A 25311-nucleotide genomic window follows, 5' to 3' on the forward strand; every position below is an offset into this window, starting at 1 on the left:
CAGCTACGCTGATCTGATAGGAAACTGAAGACTGTCTTTACTTGTGTGACTGCAGGGCTGATTGGCTATTCCCTTCTACTGTGCTTCTTTTAGGCCAAAGTAAAACCAATTCCATATATTATTAATTATTCCCTACAGTATTATGGGTTTTAATAATCCTATAAGTCTCCTTTTACATAGTAACATAGCAAGTTAGGTTGAAAAAAGACCCACGTCCATTCAACCTTTTAAGTCTATATATAACCTGCCTAACTGCTAATTGATCCAGAGTAAAAAAAAAGCCTCTCCAATTTGTCTCAAAGGGGGAAAAATTCTTTCGGACTCCATGTTGGCAATCAGACTATTCCCTGGATGTTGTATTATAAGCTATATTTCATTTTCATATCATTTTATCATTGCAGATGAGCAAGGAAAGAAACCACCAGGCTCACATACCCTGTAAAAATATATTGTGAACTGCTTTCCACTGAATATCATATTCAAACAAACATATTATTATAACTTCAATAACTGTTGCCAATGCTTTTCATTAGAAAATACAGATTGTTCCATAAAACGGTTTAACACAAGTTATGTTTTTTAAATACTTTGTTTTTCCTTCTCTTATGCAGATTCAAATCCTGCAAGAAAATCAAAATGATATTAGTTTAATGTATAACCATAATAACCACATTATAACAAGCTAAAGCCATAGACTTAACTGCATAATCCATGATTCGTTATTAAAATGAACAGTTTTTTTTATTGATGTGTTTACAAGCCTTTTGTGTAGCATATGGAGGTATTTTCATTATTTTTATGTCTCAGAGCTTCAGAGAAAGAAATTCCTGTTCTAGTGCAGGAAATAACATTTTTCTCATCAACAGTAATGCATTTGCAGTCTCTTAATTAAATGCCCGTTAAGTCATTTGCAAAGCAATTTGAGAAAAATGTTTGGTGATATTTTCACAGGTGTTTTAATTCTCATGCCCATACATTCTGGGGTTCATTCTTGTGCACATTAGCTCTGTGATATATACTGAAGTACAAACAAAACATGTCCATATTACATTTTTATGCATGTATGAAGAAACAGAGAATAGTGTTGCGTAGACCACATATGGAGCAATATAATAAAGTAGTAATGTTTACCTTGTTCTAGAAACCTATAGCACCAATCAAACTGATGTCCTTTAAACATTACATGCTGATTTGTGATTTGTTTCAATGGACAGCCAGGCCTGTAGCAGACTTTTCAAAATCTAATACAGGTATGGTTACCCAGAATGCTTAGGACCTGTGGTTTTCCGGGTAATGGTTCTTTCCATAATTTGGAACTTCATACTAGAAAATCTTGCAAACATCAAATACATCCAATAGACTGATTTTGCTTCCAATAAGGATTAATTATAGCTTCGTTTGGAACAAAGCACAATGTACTGTTTTATTATTTCAGAGAAAAATCAAATGTTTTTTTTAATTTGTTTTATTTGATTATAATGGGGTCTATGGGAAACAGCCTTTCTGTAATTCTAAGCATTCTGGATAATGGGTTTCCAGATAACAGATCCCATACCTGTAGTAAATTACCCCAAAGTCTCTTATTTACACCATTATTTCATGTATTGCATATGGGAACATATGGGAATTCTCGTGGTGCAGTCTCTGCGACTTTTTTTGTCTCTCATTTGTCTCTTATCTATGTCAATGGGCGTTTTTTGTCTCAGCAACTTTTTTCACAGCAGATTTTTGCCACAGAGTGAAATGTAGAAACATTGTTCTTTGCAATATTTTAATCAACAATAGCCTACTATTCAAGTAGAATTATCTGAAATGTTCCCACCAGTGAAAAGTTCCTACATGCTAGACTCATAAGCTAATGTCACAGTGAACCATGTGAAATAAAGGGTAATTTTTAACATGTAAAGCTATAATGGCAATTAAAAACTTTTGGTGTAGCATTAATCAAATAGTTATTTTCATTCATAGCTATAATTTATTTATTGGAATAATATCTAGAAATACTCTTAGATATGGATGTCAAATGGCAGTTTTATAGGCTAGTTATGGTTTAAATAAGTGAATAGCTTTATAATGAGCGTATGCATTTGGATAGTGACTGACATCTCAACTGATCATTTCTGACCCAAAAAGAGTCCCATCTGATTTTGGTAGGTAGGTAATTTATGTAAATTAGTCATATATTTAAAATATTGTAGATAGATAGAAACAGAGCAACTGGTGAAAAGTTCTAATGTGAAATTAGAACCCACCCACTCTCCATTCATTCCCAGGGGAATTTGAAAAGTGTATTTATCAATAGGTGAGTTTACCATTTGATAACTAAGCTTTTAAAAATCCTATAGGAATTATTGGAGAGTGAGTTCGTAAGTGGTGAGCTCTAACTGCACACTTTGATAAAACTGCCCCTGAGAGGCTTATTTATTAAAGTTTGGATTTTTGTGGTTTTAGAGGTTTTTGAAATCACAACTAAACTCACAAACTTCAGTTTTCATTGTATTTATTAAAAAGTCTGATAATAAAAAGTACGAACGAAAAAACGGCCGACTGGTCTGAAAAAAGCCTCTACAAATTCAAGATCTTCAGACAATTCATAGTGAAGAAAAAACCCAAAAACCTCTAAAATTCTAATTTGTTTAAAAATGGTTCAATAGAATCAGCGGATCTTGCATTGAATTCTACAGCACCTTGACAACTTTTACCTGAAGTTTTGCCTTAGAGGTTTTTCACGGTTTTTTACAATTAATAATTCTCACATTTTTATAGCTATTTAGAAATATAGGAAAGCCACATATTTTTATAACTTTGTGGGAGAAAAATGAAATTTGATTGTTAGTAAATGGACCCTTTAGTGTCATTAACTATAAAAAGAGGGGGGCATGCTTAAATATGATCCCAATAGTTCGCAATTAATTTGCCTCTTTGTTAACAGAAAAAGAAAAATGCATGCATCTGATATAACATTCTCATTTACATTTTCTTCCATTAATAATTACTTTGTTGTTGGTAATTTACAGTGGACCCTATATAATTTCTGAATCAAACTCTGTAATTAATTTTATTAATTACTTTTCATTCTGTCATCTTGTATTTGTATGCAAATGTTTTTCATATGGATTTTTGTAATATTCTTTGGCAACACAGGATGATTAGGAGCTGCCAACTATATACTGCAAGAACAGCCATCACACTTCCTCTTCCTCCTGAAGATATAGCCTCCTGAAACAAACTTTATGAGATGTATGAAGGGTCGAATATCGAGGGTTAATTAACCCTCGATATTCGACTAGGAACTAAAATCCTTCGACTTCGAATATCGAAGTCGAAGGATTTAGCGCAAATCCTACGATCGAACGATTCGAAGGATTTTAATCTAACGATCGAAGGAATATCCTTCGATCAAAAAAACTTAGGCAAGCCTATGGGGACCTTCCCCATAGGCTAACATTGACTTCGGTAGCTTTTAGCTGCCGAAGTAGGGGGTCGAAGTTTTTTTTAAAGAGGCAGTACTTCGACTATCGAATTGTCGAATAGTCGAACGATTTTTAGTTCGAATCGTTCAATACGTAGTCGTAGTCGAAGGTCGAAGTAGCCCATTCGATGGTTCAAGTAGCCCAAAAAACACTTCGAAATTCTAAGTTTTTTTAATTCGAATCCTTCACTCGAGCTTCATGAATTGGCCCCATAGTGTGTGAATACTCACAGAAAGAGACAACAGAAATAACCCCTAATGAACTCATTCACAAGCAGTACTCTTTTATTAGGTAAAGGCAGGACAGGCACAGATACAAGTAACTGGCAGGATTTGCAAAACATGCAAGGTAGATAAGATGGGCACTGAAAGCAGGAATATTTCAGGATCAGATCATGAGTCTCCTAAAAGAAAGGCAGTAACAGTAACACAGAAATAAGTCTAGTAGAATACTAAGCAACAGGAATCCAGGCATGTGTTGTAGGTATTGGTTCAAGGAAATACATACTGGGATTTGGTGTTTTTGTTTCAAAAGCTGGTTTTTTATATGCATTAACACAGCTTTATATATTATTTCTGTTACTCTCTAATCTGTTTTAGTCTAGCAATCTCCTTAAACAGAACAACAGACAACAACAAAATGTATTAAAGAACTTCTGGCACTGAACCAGTTAAAGCACTTGGCATCAGCTCATAAATAACTTTACAAAGCATTATGGAACACAAGCATGGTTATTCTCAGTAAAATTGCATTGTATACATTGAATAATATTCAGAATCCTACCCAACAGTCTTCCAAGCTATATTTGGTGTGCTTATCTCAAGTTCACTCTCAGGAAGGAAATGTAGCACTTCACGTTGATTTTAAAATGGAAGTCTCCAGTCAAGTGTTGCATAGTTACAAGGTGTTTAAATTGTAGCTAATGTTGAAAAAAAGACATGACTGTCAAGTTGCAAACATATTTTCTGTTGAAGCATACATTCCTCAGCAGGTAAAGTTCAGTACCGAGTAGATATCAGTAAATAAACCTTACAACACTTGTTTATTTCTGTTAGCATTTTACATACTCTACTAGCCTTGACTATTTTCATTTACCAACACCATTCCTGTTGTTTTTTTTCCAGGAAAAAAATGACCAAAAGTCTTGGGATGGTAAACTTAATAGTCATGGAAAATAATGTGCAGAACTGAAGACATAATTGTTGGTAAAAGAGATATAATGGTAAATGCAAAGAAATAGGGATGTCTGTAGGCGAAACCCACCATAATAAGAGTTTATTCGCAAAAAATATGTGTGTCTGTAGGTGAACCATCCAACTTTCTTAAAGAAAGTTTCTCCTAGCTAAAAACAATATGGGAACAGTAATCATTTGTGTTAGCAGCTGTATAACTGTATAACTATATTTGTGTATATATATATATATATATATATATATATATATATATATATATATATATATATATATATTTAGTTTGTGTGTGTGTGTGTGTAAGAAATCAGCTTTAGAAATTATATATTTTCTGCTACCCAACACTCTCTTTGTCAAATTATTTTAAAATACCAACAAATCTGGGATCAATCCTGTCCAGGGTAATATCCACAAAGAGTTTATCTGCTTTCCATGTGCCAGCATGGGCTTCCTTCAACATTCTAAAAACATACAGGCAGGTTCATTAGCCCCTTATGAAATCGAACCCCTGGTATTTGAATGATAGACAATCTATATAAGGTGATGTGAATACTTGCAGTAGTTATTCTTTCTTCACCACATATTGGGACATCAAAAGTAACTATTTGCTTGGATATAAAATTAAAGCTTCAGCTCAAGGGCAATTAATATATTGAAAGGAAAATCAACATGCTCCCCTCAAGGGTCCAACATACTACATGCCGGATACAAAAGAATGTTAGAGATGTTTTGATTAACAGATATTGCAGCACAAAATACACAGAGATTCTTCTTTATGGGCCCAACAGAGCCCTACTGTCAAGGATTAGGTAGGGGGAGCTGTGGAGACTGAAGGGAAAGGGCAAGTCCTTGAGGCAGGAGCTGTATGTGCCTAGGGAACACTTGAAGGGAAAGCAGGAACAGGTTTATGAGGGCGAAGAGTCAGTCTGGATCAGGTGCAGAACAGGACGGAGAGGGCGAAGATCAGGACTGGACTGGACTAGGCAGAAAGAAAAGGGCGACGACACAACAGGAACAGACTGGACGAGGCAGGAGTGGAACAGGAACAGACTGGATGGGACAGGACAGTGCGGGTGTAGATCAGATCAAACTGGGGATAGAGTGCAGAGGGAGACTAGAGCGGATAGCAAGACAGGACTGGTGCAGATAGCAAGACAGGACTGGAGCAGATAGCAAGACAGGAGCAGAAGGAGATTAGAGTGGATAGCAGAAGGAGACTGGAGCAAGATAGCCAGAGAGGACTGGAGCAAGAGAGGACTGGAGCAAGAGAGGACTGGAGCAAGAAAGGACTGGAGCAAGAGAGGAAGACAGGACTGGAGCAGAAGATAGCGAGAGAGGGGTACAAGGTAGGGTCAGAAAGCAAGAATCAGGAACAGGCGAGACAAGGTCGGGCAAGGTACAAGGTGGAACAGGAAGCAGAAATCAGGAACAAGCAAGGCAGGGTCAGATCAAGGTCAAGGCTGGGAAGGTACAAGATAAGGTAAAGCAGGACAAGACAAGGACAGGCAGACAAGGCAAGGCAGAATAATAAGGGAAAAGGGGCAACTACCTAGTTAGGGGCGCTGCCGCAGTACTAGGAAAACCATGCAATGCTCTGGCAAGGAGTGGTCTAAGTGCTGCCCTTAAATAGGGAAGAGTCAGCCCTGATTGGCTGATTAAACTAGGCAGCAGCTGGGTTGGGGCTGTAGCTGCCAAACAGGCTGCAGCTGAGCTGGGGCTGGAGAGGCCAATCAGGCAGCAGCTGGGCTGGGACTACAGAGGCCAGGTTACACATAGCGAGCAACCCTACAGGCTGCTCACCTGGCCAAATGGTTAAGGTATCGAGCCAGAAACCCAAAGGTCCCCGGCTCGAATCCCAGCAATACCTGACACCTACAGGTTTTATTAGCTGAGAGTAACTTACATAATCTTATGGGTTGGACCCTTTATTAAGTATGCAATATCTTTTCACAAGGTCTTGACTATTCTGTGCCTTATGATGTAACTGATGTGTTTTTTGGGGCCAAGAAATTAATTGTTTGGTGCTCATTGTCCCAACATCAAGCACAATTGCTTACCTTAGAAGGAGGAGGTTGACTGATAATTATCTTGACAGTCTAGTGTACATTTGTTGGAGGCTTTAAATTGTAAGCTCAACTGGGTCAGGAACTGGTGACCAATTTCTGCAAAAACACAGTAAATGTGTCAGTACTATTGTATCCCTTACCTTATTGTTTGTAACGTTGGTTTAGCTTCTATTTCTTTCTCTTCCGAAGGTAAAGTAGCGACAGCTAGCTGATGTATGCACACTCATTCTAATTGCATCATTTCATACATACATACAAGAATAAGATGACACTTTTTCATGTTTTCTCTTTCATTCATTGTCATTTGTCAACTATCTATTATAAACTCAAGTGAATGCCTAGCCATTGGCAAGAAATATGATGTTTACATAAAATAGACCAATTGTACTGCAAAGAGCAAAAATACAGTAAGTCCACTCATGATTCTAGTCAAGCAATCAGATATTTCCATGGCTCTACTATAACTTAGAACCCCATTGTGCATAGTCTTAAATCAATCTACAGTGTCAGCACTTACTCTCAAGACATCTCATAAGTTTAATGCCTGATTGGGATATAAGAGGGGATATAACAACTCATTTAGTATATGCCAAGGAAGGGTTAAAATGTAAACATACAGCACATTTTTTACTGTAAATTTTTCACAATAATTTAGTTCATCCATATAATCCTCTTTTGTCTCTTGATATGTGAACCATGACACTATAATTAGGGATGCACTGGTTCAAGATTCAGACAAATCCAAGCCTTTTTTCATATGGCTGAATCCAAGTGCCTGGTCGAGCTGAATACGAATTGCATCCCTAACTAAAATTGAATAGCATGCTATATGTCTGTGGGAAAAAAGATCAACAATTAAGACCTACAGGAGTGTGATCTGCAGAGCAATAGTAAAGTGGTTAAACTATATCGAATTGGCAGCCCAGTGTGCTTAATACAGTCCCTTAATATCCCTTATGAGCTTTTAGAGATCCAAAAGATAACATCAGTCAAGAGTCAATCAGAGTACAAACAATGTTCCACATGTAGCACATTCTGATCACCTGTGCAATTGTCACAGCATGAAACTGTTCACGATGTGCCACTCTTCTCACTGTACCCCCCAAAATCTAAAAAATGTCAATGAACATTTTACTATTATTTAAATAATTTTGACTAGATGTTGCCAGAAAACTCCAGAGAATGCCTATAAAAAAGCTTTCAATACAACATATTCCAAATGGTGTCACTTTTAGTACACAAATGTGTTCAACCTCAATTACAGCATTAGCGTGTTCTACAATTTGCAAAGGGAACCCTGAAAGGAACATCTCTCCCAAGTGTTTCAATTCCAAGGTTTCCTTCTCTGCACCCTGAACTCTACAACTTGTGCTCAGTTCATCAGAGAGGGCTAAACCAGCTCATTGCTGCAACACACAAGTTGCAAGGAGCATTTATAAAGACAGGTAAAGTTTTATAATTGCTTTGTGAACAATTTTGTATACTGTATAATCTAGTCATTTTGATACAGTATATTTAAGTTCCTAGAGCCAGGAGGATCAATGCTGTTTGCACTAAGCAATTAACTAGTTTTCTTACACTGATTATTACACCACTACTGTTACTAAAAAAACTTAATTTGACAATATTGTAATAAAACAAAGGAACAGAAAAGTTTAATAACCATATGACCTGTATTATATTTGTTTCCCGACAGTTCCTCCTGATGATCCAGTAATTACTGGCGGGCCAGTAATTAGCATCCGCGCTGGTGACCCACTAAATCTGACTTGTCATGCAGACAATGCAAAGCCAGCAGCTACCATTACCTGGATAAAGAATGGAGAAGTCTTAAATGGAGCAACATATTACAAGGTCAGCATTTAAAGCTTCCATTACTATTTTTATTTCTAGTTTTATCACATTGTGACATATTTGTTATTTGGGCCAGAAACATAACTAGTGGAAATTATTATATTTACCTATATTTTAGAAGCACTTTCATTAACCTGATATTGATGAATATTTACATTAATTTTAAGTGAAACTAATTGTAAGTGAAACATGCCCAAAATTTGAATGCATACAAATATTGTTTGACAGATATAACCATAATTTTCCAAGGCAGATTTTAATATTGTGATGCTTGTAGCATATGTGTTGTTTGACCTTTGTTGTTGCTTCCTAATATTGGTCATATTTCCAGTGTTTTGGTGTCCCTGATGATTTATTAACGCTTTCTGTAGGCCTACTATTAGTAAGGATACAACCAAACGAGCACGCACTCCTGGAGCCAGCCAATAAAGTAAAAATGAAGTTTATTTCATAGTAATAAAAGTTACACATGTAACTTTTATTAATATGGAATAAACTTTGTTTTTACTTTTTGGCTGGCTCCAGGAGTGTGTGCTCGTTTTTTTGATTGTACCCTCACCTCAAGCTACGGGTTCGGGGCACGGCACCTGAGCCAACTGCCGTCCTTGGTGAGTGCAATAGAAGATATTATTTTCATTTCATCACATACATTGCATAGATTGAGTCTGAAGCGACGGACCTGGGGTTTTACACCCAGATCATCTTTTCCATCAGGTGAGCTGCAGTTCAACTTTACTTTGCAGCCTATTGCATTGCTCGGAGATATATGGTTCCATGCTAATTCTTATTTGATCAGTTATTTATAGTGCAAGGATTAGAGCCGGTTGTATGCATTTACTACTACTATTAGTAAGCACTCATTATTACATTTCTCAATGTTATGTTTTATGCATCAGCTACAACAGCACAAGTTCTTTGTTACAAATATGCCTTATAGAATGAAGTGTTGTGCTAAGTAACATGCCTTCAATTGTTCATTTAAATACTGTGAGACTAATCTAATGTCAAAGCCAATAGTTGTTAAATATGAATTTCATATAAAAAGCAAATACTTGCTTATAGCTTCATTTGCCCAATCAAGGCCAAAAGCATGAAGGAAATCACTAGGCAATCACACTTTAGTTGAATGTGATTACTAATCACTGACTTAGGGGGAGGAGCCTTGACTGGGTCTGGGAGGTTGCAAGGGGTCATGGAAGCAGCAAAATACTCTTTTCCGTTTTAGAGAAATAATCTTTGCATGGGTATCATATCTATTGTATCAATAATTCATCCCTTCTTCTAATTGCAGCCTGTGTCTCAGACTTATATTATACAGGGAGCTATATACTGTAACTAAATTATGTATTTGTGGCTATTAAAATATAGCCATTACCAAACGAGCACAGAGGGAAATTAACAAAAAGTAAAGTTATTCTGCATTTCTGCATTCATTAATCTGAACCAAAAACTGTTACTTTCTCATGCACAAATATGTGCATATAGGTAAATAATAATAATAAATCTAAATCCTCAGCTTCTCACGATAATTGCTAAGAAATTATTTCCTAGATATATCCAGGTATGGGACCTGTTATCCAGAATGCTCAGGACCTGGGGTTTTCTGAGTAATGAACCTGTCCATAATTTGGATCCTTATGACATAAGTCAACTAAAAAAAGTATATAAGCAAAAGGCTGGTTTTGTTTACAGTAAGGATTAATTATATTTTTGTTTGGATCAAGTACAAGGTACTGTTTTATTAGAGAAAAATTTAATTATTTTTTAAAATTTGCATTATTTGATTATAATGGAGTCTATGGGAGATAGCCTTTCTATAATTCAGAGTTTTCTAAATAATGGATTCTGTACCTGTATACACATTAGGGCAAAATGAGACATTCAAGTGGAGAAATCACAGATTACATGATTGTGTTATTTGGTTGCTGCAATATCACCCCTCAGCATTTTCTCTTTACAAAGAACTAGTGGGTTTTAATCATGCAAGCTCTTTAGCTGACTTGTGTGAAAGGTGTTTTATATATACATTGCTTTCTATTATCATCAAAGTCAAACATGCTGATGGGACACTGTCTTTCCCAAGGGACAAGTTTACAAACTAACTATATACAGAGAAAGGCAAATTCAAGACTGAGACATACAGAAAGACATTCATGGACAGGGCAAAAAAAAATACACAAAGAGTGAAAGACAGACAGAATTATGAATTATACATACATAGTGCGGTATACAGGCAAGTATGAGAGATAAGCTCAATGAAATAGAAAGACATACAGAAAAACCCTTAACCTCAGAAACATTGACAGTAAGTAGTGTGCAAAAGGAGTCCTGTGTGCTGTGCTGTGCCACTACGCTAATTTAAAAAGTTCTGTTTTGCATGCACATAGTTACATATTTAAGTTGGGTTAAAAAAAGACCAAAGTCCATCAAGTTCAACCCCTCCATATGAAACCCAGGGCGTATATATACACACGCACACCAAGTCATGGACACATCTGTCATCTGACCAATGTACAGACATTTTAGATATCTGTTTACATATTTATTGAGTTTTAAAGATTATGGGGCATATTTATTATAAATCTAACTGGGAATGTAGAAGACTTCACAGCAGTTCAGTCTATATCATATGTATATCATCTATCTATATTTTATTCCTGATGCAATTCACAGAGAGACAGTATTTGGACAATTATTACATAAAATTGTTCAAATGTTACAAGCAATTATGAAAGAGCCCCTTAATAACTCATAAATCATTTTAGAAAACCCTGCACTGTTTATTCTGTGAAACCGAAATTCTGACAATTTATTTGCGCCTTTGTTTCTATTGTTTTGTAAAAAGTGCTTGGAGATCCATTTCATCATTCCAGAAGATAATGTTGCTTGTGTAATTTATTTTCCTTAACAATCTTTTTGCGGCTTATTTGTGTTTCAAAGGTGTATTGTTGAAATATCTCTTTCCACTTTATTTTTGTAATAAACTATTTCCAATTGCAAGCTTATCTCTAATGCACACCGAGTTCAGGAGCATAAATAACGCAATTTGCAATAAAAACCGGTATTGTACATGTGTTAGAATATTGTTCTAGTAAATCAGACAGAAATGGGTCCAGTTACTGAAATCTGAGATACTTGTTATTGCCGGAACAGTAATTACATCCAAGCAAGTTATACTGTTTTCTCTCTAGGACTCAAAGCCAAATACTGGCTCTTTCTTTAAAGAGACAGTATTGCTAAACCCTTTTATTTACAATCAAAGTCCTTATTTGCTTTGGGCTCTCTAAAAGCTATGGCACGCTGAGCATTTTGTAATTTTGTCTGCCTCATCCATCATCAATAAGATGCCCCCTGTACTGTATGTCTGTCTGTCATCACTTCTAATGCCAGCTAATGAAACAGTGTCACATGAAACAGACAGGACCTTAGTGCAAACTGCTTGCTTCAGCATTTTAATATACAATGTACACTATAGGCCTTATAAAAATTTGGATTTGTGTAATTTTAGTTTTTTTCTACTTTGAATAAACTCACAACTCCCATTGACTTCTACATGGTCTTGTAAGCTTTTGGATACCAAAGTTTTACTTCTGAGTTTTTCAGTTTAAATACTTTAAATTGAAATACTTAATTTAAAGTTATCACCAAACCCTCAGTTTAATGAACCTATTAACAAAAAGGTGATATAGGGTGTACATTGGCAGCCAATAGTGGAATAAAAGGCATCTTTAAACGCAGCAGAATTAAGAGCTGTGAAAGGCGGAGCACTTATATTATTCTCTGCCAGAGGGTAGCAGCAGTTAAAACGCAATGTCTCTACCACATACCAGCATACAGTTTAATTCCAAGGGCCATTGCTTGCTAATAAGCCTAAACCAATTTAACTTATCCATCCATGGCCATGGCATAAAACTGCAACAATAAATCTCAGGGTTAGTATTTCAAGTGCAACAGTATTGTTTAAGTTGCTCAGTGGAAATCCGATCCATTTTCTCATATAAAGTTTATACCACATTAAAAGTTTAAACACAGAGTCCTCATTTAATAAGTAGGATAAATGCTGTTATTTAAGGGTTACCAGGTGGTGCTGTTAAGTAAGGGGGAAGACCCAGCTAGAAGTTATACAAGGGAGAGATTAGGGCATTGCTTCCTCATTGGCTGATAAGCAGATCAAAGGCCTGTTGAAGAGCTTGAGGCCTGCCATCTTAGAGAGTTAATAAAGGAGCAGTTCAGTGTAAAAATAAAAAACTTGATAAATACTGTAGATAGGCTGTGCAAAATAAAAAATGTTTCTAATATAGTTAAGCTGGCCATAGATTTTTAAAAGATCAGATCGTCATCGTGAGACCACGATTATCTCAGAACGATCGTACGATCGTACGAATTGTCCAACAACTAAAAAGACCAATTTGCCAGGAAAACAAAGGGTAGCTGCCTGCTTGACCCTGCAAACATAGATAGATTGCACTGGGACGACAAAAATTTTTTAACCTGGCTGATCAATTTCCTGACAGATGTCGGCATAAAAATCATAAGATGTTCGATCGTTCAAATCCCACTAACCGCACAATAATTTCGAAGGATTGGTCAGACTTCGGCAAAAACGGCCGTTCGGCAAGAGAAATCTTTGCGTGTATAAAAGTTTGTTAAAGTAATGAAAATATAATGTACAGTTGTGCTGCACTGGTGTGTTTGTTTCAAAAGAACAACTATAGTTTATATAAGCTGCTGTGTAGCCATGGGGACAGCCATTCAAATTTGAAAAAGGAGAAAAGGCACAGGATACACAGCAGATAACAGATAAGCTTTGTAGTGTACAATGGAATTCTTCAGAACTTATCTGTTATCTACTGTCTATCCTGTGCTTGAATGGCTGCCCACATGGCTACACAACAGCTTGTTCTAAACTATAGTTGTATTTCTGAAGGAAATTCACCAGTTTTAACAGTGCAAGGTAACACTACATTATCGATTCATTCCTTTAAAACGCCTCAATTTTTTGCTGTTACTGTTCCTTTAAGGCATACCCTTAAATCCATATACCTTCTCATCCCCTGTGGATAGCACAGCAACCCCAAGCACATATTTAAACACCCTATGGGCCCCCTAACCAAATTTCCAAATTCTAACAAACCCCCCAGAAGAAACTCCCACCAGGCTTACCTCCCACATTCAGCATAGGACAGGCAAAATATGGCACACACAGGCAGAGTATGGCATATACAGACATAGTGGGGCAGGCAGAGTATGGCATATACAGGTATAGTGGGACAGGCAGAGCACAGCTGACACAAGCAGAATCATCAGAACCATACTGTCTGAAGTGTGACAGGTGAAAATTGCAGGGGCTTACAGCATGAGACTGAGGCGTGAACAATGCAGGGGCCAGTAAATCTAGGTTTCTTTTAAAGGTTACGAAAGGTAAGCAGTCACAGCAGCCAGACTTAAATGCGGGGGCTGCACTAGTGGACAACACTAGCAGAGCAACCAGAATGTACCTGTTTCATTTGTTCACTTGTTTTGCTTTAGTCATTGTGCCAAGTGTGTATTTAATATATTGAGTAAATAATATATCATTATAGATAGTGCTTTTGACAACAGCTAAGTTGTTCTTTTGGTTGTGTATCAGATCCTTCATTTTTTTAGAGCAATGGCAGTGTAAGGTAGGGAAACAAGATAGAATTAATAGGAAAACAGGGTCAATACAAAAATATTTCCTCTGTGAAATGTTCTGGATTTGTAGGAGTGCTTTTAATATGTACTACACCCCCAACAATTTGGTTGTTTATCTTCACTGCTCTTAGAGCCTGCTGCTTTTTAGAACTACAGTTTATTGAAACCCATCCTGTTTTCTGATAGGATTCTCACCCTGGCAGACTAAGACTCCTGTTTTCTTACTGAACCGGCAAGAGATTTTGCAGAACCATTTACTTATATGTATCTGCTCCCAAACAGCCTTCTCTATAATCCCTAAGGCCACTGCAAATAGATAATTAAAAATGCACTCCACAGCGGATAACCTTCTACAAATAAAGTGAGAACTGTGCCTGCTCCTTCCCAGAATGCTTTGAGACTCACCACGCTCTATGGTGGCTCCACTGAACCAAGAGAATAAGAGAAAATTGAAAGCTTTTGTATGCAGTTAGCATATCATTTCTTTCCCTACATTTCTTTGTGCCTCAGAAAACACCACAAAAGGATAGAAAAAAATGTATTTGGTTTCTTAGAATGGAAAAAGTTGTATTCAGCAGGCTATTTAAATAATTTGGATTTCAATTTTCAACCCTTTCCTACCTATATACTGCAGGAGTATATACTGTATAAGCAATGGCAAGCATGTAGCTAATGTATTTGAAACGATGATTATAAAAAGTTTAAAATAAGGATTTTTTTTAACTGAGAACTACAGAAAAATATGTTGCTTTTGTAGCAGATTAAAAAGAAATTTTGAAAGAACAAATTAAAGCAATGTCGAACAGGTTATATGTTAATAACATTATGCATTAGATCCGATTCGGAAAATAGCAGAAACCTGATGTTACCTCTATTTCTGTCAGTAAAGCTTCTTTTGGGAATTATTTTGTTTTTTCAATAATACAAAGTGTGATAGCTTATTCTCTTATCCTAATATAACCTAACACAATTTTCTTTGATTTTTATGTTACTCAGATTACAATGACTTTCTTTCTTTATGCATTTTGGGACCAAAGAAAATCTTATGATTTAGGATTATTAATACATGTTGTGTGTTTTACACAAGAGACTGGAATTTCAATCTCTTTATACCTTATCGGTTAGATAAAGCAAACATCTTGGAAGGGCAACCACACTTCATACGTCTTTGCTAATGAACTTCCACGATCAATCACACAATGACATTATACAGTATGTCTAGCAATATTATATCAAAAGGTCCCTTCTGAAAGCCTTGCCCATTTAGCTCTTGTACTGTATTAAGTGTTGGGATACTTGTGTGACTCTACAACCCTTGGCTAACTGAGACCCAAATAGAGACATGTTCTTTCTGGCAATGCAGTTTCTGGCAGGTGGCAGTTTGGATTAGCATTATGAATTCCAATAATTATTTCAGGCCTCCAAAAATACAAACATCTTTTCAGCAAGGTTTTACTTTTACCAATGAAGTCTTTGAAGAAGAAGATGGTTCAAGATTTTTTTTTTTAAAGGTCCATAAAATAAAAAAAATTAAGGGTTAAAATGTATTTATATATGATATTTTGTACAATGAAAAAATATATTTTTTTTTAGAACACAATGGTTTTAGTGCATATGTGGAATTAATTCAATCATTTATGGCTCTCTACCTCATAATACAACAAATATATATATATATATATATATATATAAACAGGGGTTCTGCTGTTATTTGTGAGTCCTGGACAAACAGCTTAAAAACAGCAAAACCTTACATCTTCAATATGACACTCCAAATCTGAACCTATAGTTCATACACACACACATACAGTATATAGAGTTAGGTCCATAAATATTTGGACAACTTTTTTGGTTCTGTACATTTCCACAATGAATTTTAAATGCAACAACTCAGATGCAGTCGAACTGCAGACTTTCAGCTTTAATTCAGTGGGTTGAACAAAAAGATTGCATAAAAATGTGAGGAACTTAAGCCTTTTTTAACATAATAATAAATGATAATAAATGAATCCAAATTTTAAAAAATGATTTCCTTTTTCTCTGTAATAATAAAACAGCAGCTTGTAATTGATCCCAACTGAGATATAATTAATCTGTATTGGAAGCAGAACCAGTCTATTGGCTTTATTTAATGTTTACATGATTTTATAGTAGACTTAAGGTACGAAGATCCAAATTACAGAAAGATCCCTTATCCGGAAAACCCCAGGTCCCGAGCATTCTGGATAACAGGTCCCATACCTGTACTTCCAATTTTTAAAAACTCATTCCTTATTCTTTGTGGTAACACCACATATTGGTGTTAAAACAATCCTATTTCATTTTTTTAATGTTTATATTTTTTTAGTAGACAAATTATAGAGATCTAAATTACAAAAAGACTCTTTATCTGGAACAGCCAGGTCCCAAACATTTTGGATAATACATATCATACCTGTACAAATTAAATCTACAAGTCCAAAAAAAAAACACCTAAGCTATTCTTAAATCTTTCAAGAGGTTTAAAATGGCAATAGGTTATCGTTTTGCCATAAATGAAATATGGATGAAATCAGTCTATAAGAAATGCCAGTCTCAGACCACTGATGCAAAGGCTTTGCCACACTTCTTGCCACTTCACCAGGCGCAAATTTGCTATCACTACGCTCATTCACTGAAATGCAATGCTGCATCTCAGTAGCCAAACTCTGGTATTGCTAGCATTAATTCATCAGCACAAGCATTTCATAGAAATCATTCACTAATATTCGTTTGTGTGAAACTTTGTTAGTACAGGTATAGGATCCCTTATCCAGAAACCCGATATCCAGAAAGCTCACAATTTCGGAATGGCTGTCTCCCATAGACTCCATTTTATCCAAATAATCCAAATTTTTTAAAATTTCTCTTTTTTCTCTGTAATAATAAAACAGTAGCTTGTACTTGATCCCAACTAAGATATAATTAATCCTTATTGGAAGCAAAACCAGCCTATTGGGTTTATTTAACGTTTAAATGAATTTCTAGTAGACTTAAGGCATGAAGACCCAAATTACGGAAAGATCCATTATCCGGAAAACCCCAGGTCCCGAGCATTCTGGATAACAGGTCCCATACCTGTACTCTTACACTTAGGTCAATTTGAATAGGGCTGGTACATATATGACTTGTTTTAGAGCTGTTAGGTTAGGTGCACCGTTCTGTGAAATTCGCACTTTAGTGCAATCTTTCGCCTGAGTGAAAATTTGCCTGGCTAGCAACAGCCTCTTTTGCTAGCAAATTGTTCTCTACTCCTGTTAGTAAATTGGTGATGTCCCTGCGGATGGGATTTCTGGTGAATTTTTGCTACTGACCACCACTTCGCCCTTTAATAAATCTGCCCCATGATTTGGCTCAGGTTTAGTGTTCGTGTTGTTTCATCTAATGACATGGCAGGAAACAGTTGTGTCTGAATGTCCTTTTTAAAATGATAAATATTTCATTTACCCTTATCTTAAAAATGCTCAATATCTGCTCCAAGCATGCTTTATCTCAGGTGGATGTCACCATATAAACTACCCCTTTTGTATAGCAGCTGGCATAATTTCTAAGCCTAAAGCTTGTGCCGTATGCAGAACAATTTAAACTACAAAATGGCTGGACCATATTTTTTAAACAGGGTAAGATGACTGTTCTTTAAATTTACGACATAAGAGGTGCACTCACAAAAAAATTCCCGCAAAGCAAGTATCCACCAGATGAAGATGATTTCAAGGGCCCCTACAGAACCTGAAGGATTTGCAACAGAAACACAAAATCCCAGATTTTTCCTTTAGACATTCATTAAATTACAAGTCAAGATTGAATACAATTAAATATTTACCATTATAAGAAACTGAAATGTGTGATGTCAAAATAATGCAATCTGCCCAGGGAGGCAACAAAGTATAGTATAGCTTTTCCTCCTACTTTGAGTCTATCGTGCTTATCTTACTTTCCCAACCTGTACACAGCACCCTCCACCACACTTGGACACCAGACAGCTAATACAGACAGGTAAATAACAAGAATAAATACATATAAATATAATATGAATGTGAAGGGATTTTTCCATTTTTTCACAAGATTGCTTTTCATTCTCAGAATGCTTGTTGAACACTTTCAAGCAGTTAAGGGTAATGCGTGCAATTATAAACAGCATAATTTTACATGCATACATGCAACTCCATATATCTATATACATACTGTATATCTATCTGTATATCTATTGTGTATGTACAGTATATGTGTATGAATGTATATAAATATATGTATATATATAAAACTCTAAATACCATTTGAAAGGAAAAGGAGATTCATTTTAGATATAGATTTCCTTAAACCCTGGCTGTTGCGACACTAAAGCAAAATTTTGTGCTATTCCTTCTGATGTACGCTTGGAGAACGACAGCCATATTTGTCACTAAAGCTTGTTGATTGTCACTAATGAAACACTTTGACTAACTTCACAGCAGTGGAACCAATTATTTAAGCCTCTGTTTACTAAGGATATTTTATTATTTATAACATCAGCAAAATGAAAGTAAGTTGGGGTAAGTTAATTTCTGTTTACAGAAATGCATGCTAGAGTCAACCTGTAAATAAAAAGCTAATGGCATCCCACAGAGTCTGATATCACCCAACAGATCTTTCACTGAACACGCAAGTATAGATCAAAATTGAAAAAAGCTTTTTTGCTGCCTTTGAATAAATGATTGTAATTAAATCATAGATATTTCCAAGCAGTTTTATGTTGACACTCTTTCTCTGCTATTTCACACTGCTCCAATAAAGTGATGCTTCTATGTTTGTATGAAGATTTATCTTGTATCTACTTGGAATATAAATGCTTGTTTTGAATATACATCTTTTGCTCACTCCTGAATATCCTTTAAATGTATTCTCGCTTAGCAGCTTATAACGTATTGCAATATGTATAAAACCTGAAAGAAAGATAAAACCAGAGACGGCTTCATGTTTCTACAACATACAAAAAATATCACTGACTGCACAACCCATACTCTGTAAAATGCATATTTTCAGAGATTGGTATTGTAAGAATCGTATGATAAGGCAAAAAAAGTTAATTGCTTTTACAGAATTTACAGAAACTTTTAGACATCGTGATAACAATAGATTCTATTGTGGGACTATATAAAGCAAAAAACTTGTACAGGTTTGTCCCCACTTGGAATCGCCACATTATGCCAGTAATTTTTTGCTTTATAAAATCAAAATTGGAGGGTGCTGAGTCCTCATTGTGCACTCAGAACTGGGCAGAAATTATAACAAAAGACCAGAGTGTGCTTTTGAGTACTTTGCAATTCTGTCCCTATGGGTTATTTACCCTTGCCTCCATCCATGACTTCTTTGTTAAAACAGCAGAAGAAAACAATGTGCCTCCTGAAACTTTTCACCATTGCCTCATGGAGCCACATTGTTAAGTTGCAGTTGGGTTATGTGAGCAAGGATGTCTGTTGGGCTTTGCACATGGAGGTAAGAAGGTCTCTCCAGTTATAGTATCTGAACATACATTGCTCAGCTAAGTATCTTGTTTACCTGAAATCCTCTGTTGATCTGAATAGCACAGCTCAATTATATTAATCAAAAATAAATAATTCAATTAATAAAAAATAAACCATTAAATCCTTTTTTTGCTAATAAAAGAATAAATCCTTTATCTGCTATAAAAGATTGTACAACCAGTAGCTCGCGAGCAACATGTTGCTCTCCAACCCCTTGGATGTTGCTCTCAGGGTCCTCAAAGCAGGAGCTTATTTTTGAATTTCAAGCTTGAAAGCAAGTTTTAATTGCATAAAAACTAACTATAGTGCCAAGTAGAGCCCCTTGTTGGCTGCCTGTCAACATAGGGGCTACCAAATAGCCAATCACAGCCCTTATTTGGCACCCCAAGGGACTTTTTCATGTTTGTGTTGCTCCCCAACTCTTTTTACATTTGAATGTGGCTCACAGGTAAAAAAAGGTTGGGGACCACTGAGTTAGACTATAACTAGTGCTACTTGTTAGCTCTTCAGATTCATTTAAGTAAACAAAATTGACACTATCAGAAGGGACATTACACTACTCAACCCACCTAGACTTCCACCACACTCCCCAGTCTCTCCTGTGCTCCTTCACCCCTGTCACTGATGAGGAAGTCTCAAAACTTTTGGCCTTAGCACCTGCCTGTTTGATCCCATTCCTTCAAAACTATTCTGCAATACCAGTCCTTGTCTAATCAAAGCCTTAACTTATCTATTTAATCTCTCGCTCTCAACTGGAATGGTTCCTTCTCAACTAAAACATGCTCTTGTCACTCCCATTCTGAGAAAACCCTCTCTTGATCCCTCCAATCTCAACAACCTCCCACCTATCTCTCTGCTACCTTTCATTTCTAAACTACTTGAGCGCCTAGTCTACAACCGACTAACCTCATTCCTCTCTGACAATAACCTGCTGGAACCCCTACAGTCTGGTTTTAAGCCACAACACTCCACTGAAACTGCCCTAACCCGACTAACTAATGACCTTTTAACTTGCTAAATCCAACAAACATTTTGCACTACTAATACTGCTTGATCTCTCACTGTAGATCACCCTCTCCTCCTACAGCCCCTCCATTTGCTTGGTCTTCATGACACAGCCCTGTCCTGGTTCTCTTCTTACCTCACTAATCTTCCTTCAGTGCCTCCTACAATGGAGTAGCATCTACTCCCCTACCTCTTTCTGTTGGGGTTCCTCAAAGCTCTGTCCTGGGCCCCTTATTATTTTCCCTCTATATTTCCTCCCTCTGCAAACTAATCAACTCTCATGGTTTCCACTACCACCTCTTTGCTGACGATACTCAAATCTATCTCTTCTCTCCTGATCTCAACCTAGAACTCCTAACTCAGGTCTCCTCCTGCCTGTCCGCTATCTATACTTTGATGTTGCAACGCTACCTTAAATTAAACCTCTCTAAAATGAAAATGGTTCTCTTTCCTCCAACTAACACCAGTAACATCCCGGAAGTATCCATCATAGTTAACAATTCAACTATCACCCCGTCTCCCCAGGCCTGGTGCCTTGGGGTTATCCTAGAGTCTGCCCTGCCCTTCACTCCTCATATCTAGTCACTTATTAAATCATGTCACTTGCACCTAAGGAGCATATCGAAAATACATTCATTTATCACCCAAGATGCTGCCAAAATTCTTATTCACTCTAGACTACTGTAACTCTTTTAATTGGCCTTCCCCACCAGAGACTGTCACCTCTCCAGTCCATAATGAACATGGCCGCGTGGCTTATACACCTTAGCAACTGCTCCTCCTCTGCCATGCCACTCTGCCAATCCCTACGCTGGCTTCCACTACCTTTCAGAATTAAATTCAAATTAATGACCCTGCCATTCAAAGCACTTCATAACTCAGCCCCACCCTACATCTCTGACCTCCTCTCTATATACTCACCCAACCACTTACTACGCTCCTCTACTGACCTGCTACTCAACTCTTCTCTCATTACCTCCTCACATGCTCGCATTCAAGACTTTGCAAGGGCTGCACCCCTCCTCTGGAACTCTCTCCCATGGTCTCTCCGACTTTCTCCCACCCTTTCTGCTTTCAAGAAATCTATTAAAACACACTTATTTAGAGAAGCCTACCTTCACTCTGCTTGACTACCAAATGCAATACCACATACAGTACTACATTTCTCACCACTTAATTTCTCATCTTGCCCACTCCCAAACCTGGTATATTATTCCCTTCCCTTTAGATTGTAAGCTTTGTTTGCACAGGGCCTTCCTCACCTTTTGTACCCGTATTGGTTGTGATGTATGTAACTCCATATGTTCTATGTATGTAATTCATGTGATTTAGTTGTATAAACACATTTACAACACTGCAAAATATGCTGGCACTATGTAAATACATGTTAATATTAATAATAATAATAATAATAATAATAATAATAATAATAATAATAATAATAATAATAATAATAATAAAAGGAACAACAAATAAACCCAGACAAAAAGAAGCACCAAACATATAGTGGATCTTTGTTACAGGGGAGGCGGATTTACCAGAATTCAAATTTGAGGGTTTTTTTTAAAGCAACAAATTTATATTCTAATATAATTTTCGATGGGCCTACCAACTCTCAAAAAAATGTGAAAACATTTTTCCACCCCCTTTACCCAGTTACTTGCTTGGCCAGTCGGGCCATATAGGCTAAAATAAAAATAACAGCAAAATAAGTGAAACATCAGACAATTGTATTGTTTAGAACAGTGATCTTTACTAATCATGTACAGTAAATGAGCATTTGCATCATACAATACTTTTATACTGTCTAAACTCAATAAAAATAAAGTAAAAAAAATTTTGAAAACTTGAGTTAAAGAAAAAATGCTTACATTTTGCCTAGGACAGCTCCTACTGACTACTACAGCTTTTAAATGCCATTTTTTTACATTACAGTTTTTACTTTTGAAAATATACATTTGTAAGTTTTAGTGCAAAAACACTTGAATTGCAGCAAACTTTTGGATTTCAATATTGATATATTAGGCCATTAGTGTTCCCTGTTTTATTTCTGTCCCATTAATTTTCTCTCTTCCACCATTCTCTTTGCTATATTACATGTTTCTCTTTTTGTTTAGATTTATCTTCATGGCTAATATGTTTAATGCACTTCTGCACCTCTGGAAAGAATACCAGTCATCCAGCTTGGGCGCATTTGTTGATATGCTTAATTATTTTAAAGACTTGCTTAATTACTTGCTTACTCAAGACTATTTCTATAATACTCTATTATTTAAAGGTGACAATCTATCAAAGAAAAAATAAACATTTAGTGGGATAGGTTATAATGGATTTTTAGGTTAGCATGAACATCTGGAGAGGAGTTGTTGTGCATTTCTCAAAGTATACCACATAAAAGATGTTCATTAGTTATAAGTAAAATTTCGCTGCAAGTTTCACAGCAAAAATGAAGCCCATAGACTTCCATTTGGAAAAAAAATTACTGTGCATCAAAAAAAAAAATGTCGCCCATAGACTTCACTGCATTTCTGGAAATTTTCGTTACACAAATTTTCAGTGAAGCAAAACGGTCAAATTCGCCCATCTCAAATGCTCATACTTTTGTTCTACTGCACCAGCTTTATGAATTTTCAGTTCCAAAGTTGTGTTTACAAACGTATATGATGGAAATAAAGTGAAACTGCCCTCAGTAATAAATGCATGGTGGTAAATCAGAAGAGAGGAAAAAGCTAATGCCAAGATTAAAGCTGCAGCAGTTCAAAAGAATATAAAGGAAACTAAAATTTTTGATATATGATATTGAGCTTAAAAATGGATATACAATCAACCTACTTTCACTAAAAAATGTTTTGGCAAAAAAAAATATATATATATTTTCAATAAATATAACACTTCCCTGAAACAGATAATTCTACAAAAAACCCAAAGTGCAATAATTATGGAACATTATTTTGGCAAAATTCATCACTTCTAGTCGCTAAAATGAAAAAAAACAAGTGTTTTAGTGATTTGCTAATTAAACTAACAACCTATGTGACTAAATTAAGTCAACTGTTTTCTAATATATTGTTGTAATTTTGTTCAGAAGATTCATCTTCATCCAAATGCCCCTGAGTCAAAGCTAAAGCATGCAATTTTCTAGTAAAATTGCAGTAAAGCGATGCATAAATTCAAACACTTTGGGGTTTATTTACTAAAATTCAACTTTTTTGCATAATTTGAATAAAACAAACTCAACCTAACTCCCATCCATGAATTTGGCTAATTTACTAATAATTCAGGTAGATATAATTGAATCCAAAAAAAAAACCTCAAAAAATTGAATGTCAGATCAAATCGTGCATTTTTTAAAATTGTCTTGAAACGAGCTCAAATTTGTTGAGTTTGACACCAAAAAAATCTTCGTATTATTTGAGTTTTTAAACAAAACCAGCATCAAACACCCCAAATGAAAATTGAGAGGGCAAAAAACATCTTCTGATGGTTAAAAGGACCTCTGCCATTGACTGTAAAATGAATTTGACAGGTTTTAGATGGAGTATTTTTGAATTCAGATTATTTGCTTCTTTGGGGCTTAGTAAATCTCTAAAAATTATTTTAAAACGTGTTTTTTCACTAAAAAAACAACCACTGAAACTCAAACTTTAATAAATAGACCATTTAGAGTTTGGCAGAATAGAAATCAAACACTGACTTATTGGTCATCAGTTGCTATACCCCTTGTACCATACAGTATTTATACCTCCTATCCCTTCTTCATCAGATTTATAGTCCCTCATTGATGTAACCTGCACCAGAATAACTCAAAAATCAAACTGAAAAGGCTCCTAAATGTGAGTAATTAAAGCATTTTATTCTTTGAAGTGAATTGCAGATATCTCTCTCCATCCTCTGAGAATTGCAAAAAAACTGAAGCAAACGGCTATGTTTTCCACACTTCGCACCCTATTCTTTGATAAAATTAATGAATACTAGCAGACACAAGCTGCAACTGGGCTTTAGGAGGTATGATCCCATGCCCCTTGGCCTTCAAAACCTAGCAGTGTCTGTAAAGTGTGTTACCTAAATAAATAATCCTAAATAAAATAAATAAACCTAAATACTGGAAAAAAGTTAGATGCAAAAAAGTGCTCTATTATAAGTGAGAATGGCATGCTTGCTCTTCATTATGTGAACTAGCAGTTTGTATGACAAATGTGTTTCTGTGTACAGTAGAACTTCTATTTTTCCACAGTAGACAGTCCACTTTCACATCAGCATGTAATAGTGGCAGTACAAATAATAAAACCACAACAATCTCTCAATCAAAAGCACATTTCCCAAAGAGCATTCAAAAAGCACTACATATTTCCAGGAAGGTTAATCTGCTGCAAGCTCTGTTCTTGCCAGGACAGCAGAATGATTGGAATGATAACACTTCCAAGCCTGGCTCCTATGTGTTTCAGCTCCCTCATGGCAATTTGCAACTTCTGCCTTTTGATGTGCTTTTGGAGGACACAGCCAAGCTTTTAAAACTTTGCCAGGGTCA

The 25311-nt window shown here is 36.0% G+C and overlaps 1 protein-coding gene across 3 annotated transcripts in view; it reads left to right on the forward strand.

Moving 5' to 3' along the window:
- Positions 1–25311, forward strand: part of LOC108697229 (kin of IRRE-like protein 3) — an 872472-nt gene that overhangs the window by 667582 nt on the left and 179579 nt on the right. For all 3 annotated transcript variants that reach the window (XM_041571296.1, XM_041571297.1, XM_041571298.1), the window contains exon 5: positions 8426–8583. In XM_041571296.1, the coding sequence (XP_041427230.1) occupies positions 8426–8583 (158 nt within the window). The remainder of the gene's footprint in view (positions 1–8425; positions 8584–25311) is intronic.

Source organism: Xenopus laevis, chromosome 7S (genome assembly GCF_017654675.1).
Source record: "Xenopus laevis strain J_2021 chromosome 7S, Xenopus_laevis_v10.1, whole genome shotgun sequence".
NCBI classification, from domain to species: Eukaryota; Metazoa; Chordata; class Amphibia; order Anura; family Pipidae; genus Xenopus; species Xenopus laevis.